General features: G+C 38.6%; 1 protein-coding gene across 2 annotated transcripts in view; it reads left to right on the plus strand.

The window, feature by feature from the left end:
* Rock2 (Rho associated coiled-coil containing protein kinase 2) overlaps positions 1 to 8,880 on the plus strand; it is a 93,857-nt gene extending 84,977 nt beyond the window's left edge. The window contains exons 33-34 of one of the 2 annotated variants that reach the window (XM_029484847.1): positions 3,719 to 3,821; positions 5,692 to 8,880. In XM_029484847.1, coding sequence (XP_029340707.1) covers positions 3,719 to 3,809 — 91 coding nt within the window. In that variant the 3' untranslated portion in view covers positions 3,810 to 3,821; positions 5,692 to 8,880. The remainder of the gene's footprint in view (positions 1 to 3,718; positions 3,822 to 5,691) is intronic. The other variant, XM_021178715.2, reaches the window with a different exon arrangement.
* Positions 8,881 to 9,285: the final 405 nt, after the last annotated feature.

The following is a 9,285-nucleotide window of genomic DNA, read 5'->3' on the forward strand; positions in this document are numbered from 1 at the left end:
AAACCGCTGAGCCATCTCTCCAGCCCCCGCATTTATAAATATTGTTTCTCATTGAGTGTGAAAGTTTGGTTAGCTAATGAAAGAAGTATTAACCTAGGTCAGGTTCCTTGTCGCCTAGCAAAGGACCTTCAGTATATGAGTGATAATGTGCACTAGCTACTATCAGACCACAAATATCTCATATGAAACTTTCTGGAAGTAGTATCTCAAGGAAATAATTTAGAATGACAAAGGAAGAATTGGTGTTTTAGCAGCAAAATGATTGGATGTTTTATGTGTGTAAAATATGATAAAATGAGCTGGGTGTGGTGACATATACCATTAGACCCAGCACTTGGGGCAGAGGCAAGAGCATCTCTGAGTTTGAGTCCAGCTTGGTCTTCATGACTTCCACGACAGCCAGAGCTGTATAGTGAGACCTTGTCTCAAAATAAACAAACAAACAAATTATGGTAAAATGTGACTCCATGATAGTACTTAAGCTATAGACTCTCAAAAAGTACTTGCTGGTCAGGTTGGATTTAGGGACATGCATACACACATACTGGGGTGGGCAGGGAGACAAAAATTAATAGGAGCCCAAAAATGTCTTTAAAGGAGGCTAGAGAGGTAGTTCAGCAGTTACTTCCAACTACTACTACTGGAGAGGATGAAGTTAGTTGTTAGCACTCGCTTTAGGTGGCTCACAATTACCTGTAACCTCAGGCCCAAGGTGGATCCAACACCCTTATTTGGACTTACATAGCTGTACTCAACATGCACATAAATACACAGAGAAGATACACACATATACACATAATTAAAAATAAACAAATATTTCTTTTAAAAATTCCTTAAAATAGAGAGACACTGGAGACCATTTGTAAAATATCTGAAATTTTAGTTTTAACAAATAGATTCTACTGAAATATCCAAAGATCTGCCTGCTTCTGCCTCCCAAAGGCACATAAAGATTATGTGCCAAAGGTCACAGTCATAAGCAGCAGCACCAGGTTTCAGAGCCTGCACTCTTAGCTGTAAATTCCACTGGAGGAAGAGGAAGATGAGAAGGGGGAGGAAGAAGAAGAGAACAGAAATTGTTGGCTTAAAAATGGGCTTGAAAGTGGTACTTTTAGAATGTTTTCTTAGTGAAGCAGTGCATGCCTTTAATCCTAGCACTTGAGAGGCAGAGGCAGGCAGATCTCTGTAAGTTCAAGGTATAGATAGTGAGCTCCAGGCCAAGCAGGGCTACATACTGAGACCCTGTCTTTAAAAAAAAGAAACAAAGACTCAACCTTATTGAGGAATTAAATTAAAATCTTAGTTTTTATTTGTAATGTTATGTTGTGTGGAGGCTGGGAGAAGATGTGCCAGTGGGTAGAAAATGGTAACGTGATGTGGAGATGAAGCCTGAATCCAACTAAAAAGGGATAGGTAGACTTTGCTTTAAAAAAAAAAAAAATTGACATGATTGTTTAAATACAAGTTTTTCAGTGACTTACTAACATTTAAATCAAGTACTGACAGTGAAATAAAATGTAGAGAAGAAAAAAATGAATTCAGAAAGTGTTTTGTTGTTGTTTTATTCTTTTCTTTTTTCTTTTAGTTGAAATAACCAGAATTAGCTGACTGAGTAGAAGAAAATGATGGAAAGGCTTTTAGGGAAGTCTGACATTGAACTCGTAACCTATTGACTGTAGTTTTAAATATAAGAGTACAGTACTGGAGTGCGGTGGGGTAGGGTAAAAGCACATGTGCAGGCATGGCTCCTTAGTTCAATCCTCAGTATCCTCAGTAACCAAGTAACACTTGGGTATGACAGCACATGCCTGTACCCTAACATTAGGTACCAAAATAGGGTCCTGGGAGTTAACTAGCCAAGCTGCCTAGCCAAAATGGGGAGTTTCAGGTCTAGTGAGAGACTATCTCAAGGGAATTGAGTAATGAGGAAGATATAACCAACATCCACCTCAGTTCTCCATGGACTCATACACAGATGTGTGTGTGTGTGTGTGTGACACTGGCACACACTTCAAAGACTTCAGAAGGATGTAAAATACAGAGTTCCAGAAAATATCTGTAAATAAAGCTTAGATATCCAGGAAAGGCTACTGATCTCAGTCTTCCAAATATTCCAAACACGTTTGAAAGAGTAATTTGGATTGCTTGTTTGCTTTAAGTTTATAATCGTGAGCCTTCTTGGTCTCCTCCCTCTGTTTTGGATGGCTATAGTGGTATTGTAGAGAATTCCCTGGGCACTACAGGGAATCTGGACAGATGCTCAGCTTTCATACTTCCCAGACTGAGTGCCAGGATAATTTCTCAAATTTAGCCATCTACATCAGAAACCACGCTGGCTACTTGGATGTGGTAGCACATGCCTGTAATGCGAGCACTTGTAAAGCAGAGACAGGAAGACCAAAGCTAAGCCTGGTCTACAGTAAGTTTGCAGCCAGCCAAAGCTACATAAGATTTTGTCTGAAAAAGAGAAACAAAACAAAAGAATTGTTCAGGTTATTTAAACATTGAAATATTGGGACTTTGCTACTCCTGTTCAGTCGTATCCACATCTCAGTACAATGTCTGAGAATACTGAATAGGTGAATCCTATACACTAAAGTTTAGAGCCATTGAAATGGTGATCACAGATGTAACCTTGGAGATCAGAAAGCTCCTTGGCAGAAATTCATGAGCATCACAGTCATGAATAATTAAAGGTTTACCCCCAATCCCTGCTTTAAGTGAAGGTGGTTGCAATGTTGCAGTATAGTTTGTTTAATTGGAAAGAACAGATCCTGGGTAGTAAAATGTCTTGGTGGGTAAGGTACCATCATCCCTCGAGACCAGATGATAAAGAGGTATTATTATTATTATTATTATTATTATTATTATTACAAATTGTCCTCTGACCTTCAGACAACTTTCATGGCATGTGAATCTCTGCATATACATAATAAATAAGTGTAATTTTCAAAAAGTAGAACTATATAAACTGAAGAGAAGCTAGAGTATTAGTTAAATTTTTTTAATTTAAAAAAAAAATGGCAGGCTGGAGAGATGGCTCTTCCAGAGGATCTGAGTTCAATTCCCAGCACCCACATGGCAGCTCACAACTGTCTATAGTTACAGTTCCAGGAGCTCTAACATCCACACACAGACATACGTGTAAGCAAAATACCAGTGCACATAAAATAAAAATAAACATGCTCAAGCTCCAGTTTTATGTTCAATTCATTTAGCCAAGTTAAATTAACAACAATCCCACTTACATGCCTGTGGCTTTCTCTTGTTCCATATTAGAATATAGCTGTGTTCCTGTTGTTGCTCCCTTTCAAAGGACTTTATCATATATGATGTTATTTATTAAGCAACAACAAAAGACAACAGCAGTTGTCAGCTGGTAATGCAATTCCTTTTATACTTCTCAAATTGAGAATCAGGGTAGCTACATCTTTATCTAGACCATAGGAATGAATGGGAAGAGCAAATTATGTTCTTAGCCCAGACATAATCTGTCTTGGGTTCTCTGCAGAGGTCCCTTCTGCAATGGGCCTGGTGAACATGACTACACCTGCACATAGATAGCAGTGGAGAAACTTCCTCCGTGTTTGTATCTGAACTGTTGCCACCCAGCTCCTGAAAGGGAACTTAGAGCATTCATAGCACATTCTAGCCACAGTGCTACATTTTGAAGTCTATAAAGGATAGAGCATATAAACTTGTGAACCTCCTATTACAGATTGCTTGATTTGGCATTTAAAGACTGGGATTGGTCATTTGATGATGTTGATGGTGGTGATGATGATGATGACGATGTTTTTGATTTCTGAAGAAATAAATGGGTAAATCAAAAAAAGAATGAGTTTTTAGTACTTCCATGTAGTGCATGTGGTTTGCACTTGGAGTTTCGTTTTCTCTCTTTTTTGGATAGGGTATGTTTTAAAAGTAGTTTTCAGAAATACTTCTAGTCTAACCAGATTTTCTGTGGCAAGTGTAAAAGTAAAATGCTATGTTCAAATGCGCGTTCTCTTCCCCCCCCCCACCCCCTTGGTTGATGTTTGTTTGTTTGTTTGTTTCTTGAGACAGGGTTTCTCTTAGTCCTGGCTGTCCTAGAACTCATTCTGGACCAGGCTGGCCTTGAACTCAGAGAGATCCACCTGCCTCTGCCTCCTGAGTGCAGGGATTAAAAGCATGTGCCACCCCTGCCCAGCTATGTTCAGATTCTTTATTGGGTATAGATTTTCACTATTGGTGGAATTAAAATATTTTATCTTAAAAAATAAGCATATACAAGTAAGAGAAGGAACAAACTCTGGTACCTTTGATTCATTCCACAGAAGCTGTATTCAGAGAATTGAAATTTAATGTTTTCAGTTTTAGACTAGTTTGTGAACATAGCATGTTTTCTTCCCCTCTCTCCATTCTTTCTCCTTCCTTTTTTCTAATTTACAAGAATTAAAGCCATAAAACCTTTTCAAGTTTGATACATGCAATGAATTACCTACCTCTTTCTGATTTGTCTTTGTGATGTGGTGAGAATTTAATGCTACCCTTGCTAAAAAGAATGTGAGTGACATGCTGTGCAGACTTCTGTCTAATGTAAAGTCAGGCATTGTGGCCCACTTGGGGATTGGGGGTAGGAACAGAAAAATGAGGAGTTCAAGGTCATCTTCCAGCTACATAGTGAATTTTGGCCAGTTTAGGCTATATGAGACCTTGTCTCAAAAAGAATACAGTAGGCATTGCAACATGCAAGGCTGCAGTTTCCACTCTGCAGGCTGAGGCAAGAGGCTTAATGAGAGCCCATACCATTTCAGGCTGGATAGTGAGACCCTGCCTCAGAGGACAGAAAAGGAGAGTGTAAAATGGTTTGCTTAAGAACAAGATTGAGTGTGTCTGGTGGCACACGCCCTTAATCCCAGTGCTTGGGAGGCAGAGGCAGGCAGATTTCTGAGTTCGAAGCCAGCCTGGTCTACAGAGTGAGTTCTAAGATAGCCAGGGCTATACAGAAAAAAACCTGTCTTGAAAAAAACAAACCAAAAAACCAAAACCAAAAACAAAATTGAATGAAAGTTAAGTTTTAGGACTTTATGCCTTCAAACAGAATAGACACATGAGTAATCTATGTCAACTGACCGTGTTGGAGGCCATGTTCTTACATCATGTAATACTGTGACCGCTATATCCAGGCTTGTGTATGTCTTACATGTGTATACTACAGCGTGCTTATTCCTCTTTTAGGAATAAGCCTAATTCCTCTTTCTTTATTTTGTGATAGGAAGGGTGGAACCTAGGACCTTGGGCTTGTTAGACAAGTGTTCTACCCCTAGCTGTACTCTAGCGGCTAGAGTCTAGCCCTTTCATTCCTATCGTCCTAAAGTATGTAGAGCCAGACCATAAATCCTGCTCTTTCAGCTGTATAGGGCAGCTGGAAACTCAGCACTCCAAGACCCTGCTGTACCTTGTTTAGCCCTAATATTGCTGATTAACTGCACTGAATGTTTGTGGCCAGAATGGGACTTAAAAAGTCCTTTGTTATATTTAGAAAGAATGTAGTTGCATGTACCTAAAACTAAGAAATACAGTTGAATTTGTTAATGCATGAATTGGGTTTTAGAGGAAATAGAGTTTAATGATAAAAGTGAAATGCTCTCAGGGAATTTAACTGTCTCTTAACTGTATCAACTAACATTATTTTTCCTTCTTTTCTAGCTAACTGCCTTCTATGAAAGCAGTTATTGAAGGTGATCATATTCTTCCAGCTACAAGACTGAAATATGATTTCTCAAAACTAAAAGGCTATATTTTACTGAGACACATACATACACCACATGTGCGCGCGCATGCTTGCCCTACCTTCCCCCCTGAAATAATTACAAATTATGAAGAGGTTTTTCTGGGCTACTTTGAAACAAGTTGAACAAACAGTGGTCGGTGAGTAAAGGTGTCCTGCAGTTCTCCCAGACTTGCTTCATAAAGCTCTTGGCAGCCACACTACATTGCACAGGACTGAGAAGAGTTTAAAGAAATCACATTTCAGCTTCTACAGAGGGTTTCACCAGCACATTAGCCAGAAGAATTTGGGAGTGAATCCCACTACAGCGATGCTGACTGCATCTTTAAGAAGTGACTATGATATTGTGTTCATGTATGTGTATACATATGAGTTTTGCCTCATATAGATATATACACACATACACATAAAACACATTGTACTGTAATAATACTGTAAGGTTTTTTTAACTTACCATTTTATTTTTTATACATATGAATCAGTTATCATTATTTCAGTTGCAACTATGCACTTGTATAAAGCCATAATGTTGGAGTTTCTATCCTTCATTCATGTACCTGATAAGGAGTTGCATGTTTGTGTAAAAAAAATAACTGTAACAAGAAATTTGAAGTTAATTATTCCAGTTTCCTAATGCTTAAGGTAGGCAACTTTACCCATTTTGAATGCCTTAATTTAATTTTCTCTCCCCCCAAATCTCAACCCTTTTCTATATTTAACTAAAGAAAGAACAAGTGTTTACCAGCTCTTAGGACGCAGCTTGCTTTGTGGGGAAAGTAGTGCACAATTTTACGTGTAGTAGTTATATCAGTGTTGGCCTATTTGATGTATATTGGTTTTTAATGTACTTGGTCATAGAAACAATAATGGATTATATTGAAACTAATGTGTGTGATGTACCTCTGTTACTGTTTTCATCCCTTTTTACAGACTTCAGCAGGTCTGTGACTATAGAATATTTCCTTTGCTTTGAACTTTCTGGTTACCCTAGATGTGTTTTTATTTATGGTAAAGATAATTTTTCATGTTTTCATTCAATATTCAAAAATTGTCTCAAATATAAGGAAAACTAACATGTACTGTGTAGATATATTTTAAATATTTAAATGTGATCCTAAAACAAACACCTATGTGTGGCAGTATTTCAGCTTTGATATCTGGGAAGAGGCAGCCTCAAAAGTACTTAATTTGATTTTCACTGTTAAATGCTGCTGAGGCTAGAGAACAGGTAGGACCTGTCCTGCCATGCTACTGCCCAGGTAAGTGTGCTTAACCCCACAGCAGAGTGCAGCAGTGAGCAGCATCAGGCTCTGTACATATGCAAAGTTCAATATGACACTGAAATGTTTGCCTGATATTTTAGTGAAACCAGTGACATTTTTGATTGCTTCCTTCTAGGGTCAGTGTAGAGATGTTGTAAAAACTTTGATCCTCGCTATAGTTACTATTGTGGAAATAGTGGCTGTTGGCCCACTGATATACTAAATCCAGTTCTGTGACCTTCAGATGGCCCAGTTTGCATCTTTCATGCTGTCTGTTAAGATTACATGTGCATGCCATTTCCCTGGAAGCAGCTGTGCTCTGGTTTGGAACACAACTTGCTTCCTCCCTCTTTTCCCTCCCTCCTTCCTTCAGGTTTAAAAATGAAAATATATAAAATTTATATAGAAGAACTATTTCCATTCATTAGAGTTGTTTAAAAGGAGACTGAATTAATATTTTATATAAAGATTTTGTTACTATGGGAGGTTCTATCCTATTCTGAATTGGAGAGTATATATATATATATTTTTAATAAACTTTATTAAGGTGAAATAATGTCAAGTTTACACATGAATAATTGAAGTATTTGAGTAAAAAAGGAAAAAGTTTTAATTTTGGATGCTGTTCGTGTATATATGTCTAAGAGTTTGGAGAATCATGGTGTGATACAACTGTATAAGGCGATTAATGTGAAGGATTCAGGGGAATAAAACATTCTGAGGGGTGAAAAAAATCTCTCCATGGAGCGTCTTCACATATGGCTTTCTAGGGATTTATAAGGTTATTTGTCCAACTGTCAGAATTCCAAGTAAAAAACCACACGACCTTAGAGAAGCATTTACTCTTCCCACTCATCTACATGTACGTGGACGCACATACCTGCCATTTTTCTCCCCAACCCAACAATCATTACAACAGCAACCTAATTTTGTGCCAGGTTCTTTTTTTCTTGAGGCCTCCAATCCTTCAAGATAAATGTGTACCAGCACAAATACTGCTTCCTTTGTTTGGTCCCCCAGAGCTGTAAATACTTGGCATTTGGGATCTAAAAGACAGGGAATGCTGGGTTTCCTTAGTTGGATGCTATTCTTATGCTTTGTGGAAATAGAAAAGACAGATGTAAAGAAAAACTTAAGTACCAGTATTACTGTTGAAAATTAATGTAGAATTAATTTTTAAGCATTAATTTTCAGTAACATCTCAAAGCAAGATTCAAACAAAACAAAACTGTGATCCCAAGGGAAGGCTGCTGTTTGTGGCCAACCTTTGAGAGGCCATGGCCCTAGAGGGCTTTCCTCAGTTCATGTGTAGATCCTAGTGAGACATGCTCGAGGCTGCCAAACCAACTGAAGATGTCATACTGCTGCTGTCAGTCTGTTAGGGTTCCCAGGGTGAAGGAAGAGAAACTCAGACACTAACTAACCTTGTAGAGATGCTTTAGGCAGCACGGTGAAGCCCCCAGTAAAGCACGTAGCTCCCAAGCTTCTCAGGCCCTTGACTGCTACTGATTCTTTTTTTTCTGTCTGAAGATGACTTCAGCTCCCCTGGCTCGTGGAGGTGCCACAGCCAATGTTAAAGCACTTTGACAAGCACTGTGTGACAGTGCTGAGTGTTGTTCCCTGGGACCTCACCTTTGTTCCTTTCCCTGTGGTGACTTTTGTTTGCAACTGTAATAACTTATAAACTGCATGATTTAGAGTCATCTTGGATCAGTCCCTTCCCCCAACAAAAAAATCATCCCCTCTTGATTTATTTTTTATTTTGTTGCATCTTTGTAGTAATGTAATTGTATTTTTATGCCTGCTTTTTGTTTAAAAAAATAAATAAAAGAAACTAAGATGTAAGCATCTTTTCCTGTGAAATAGTTGTGGAATGCTGCAGCTTCTTCACCTGCCTTCTTAAAGGATGCGAATAGTAGATGAGGTGATGCCATCATAGTGAAATCACGTCTGCCTTACATCCTGGAGAGTTTACTTCTAGAGTCCGTCTCCGATTCACTTTGGGTATGCAGGCTTAAACATTTGATTCCAGGTGGGAAGGATAGAGGGCACAGAGTGCCTTTCTGTCTGAAAACAGTATGATGGACACTCTTCCTAGAAGGTGCCTTACTGGGAATCTATGGCTGCTTTTTGTTCTGGGGTTGGGTATTCTGTAAACTGGAGACTGTCTACTCGTTAGTTTGAAATACGATGATAGTGCATGTGAGATAGCTGTAGTAACTCAGATATTCCTTCCAAAAGTGGGGAAAT

This window comes from Mus caroli, chromosome 12, assembly GCF_900094665.2.
Source record: "Mus caroli chromosome 12, CAROLI_EIJ_v1.1, whole genome shotgun sequence".
Classification (NCBI taxonomy): Eukaryota; Metazoa; Chordata; class Mammalia; order Rodentia; family Muridae; genus Mus; species Mus caroli.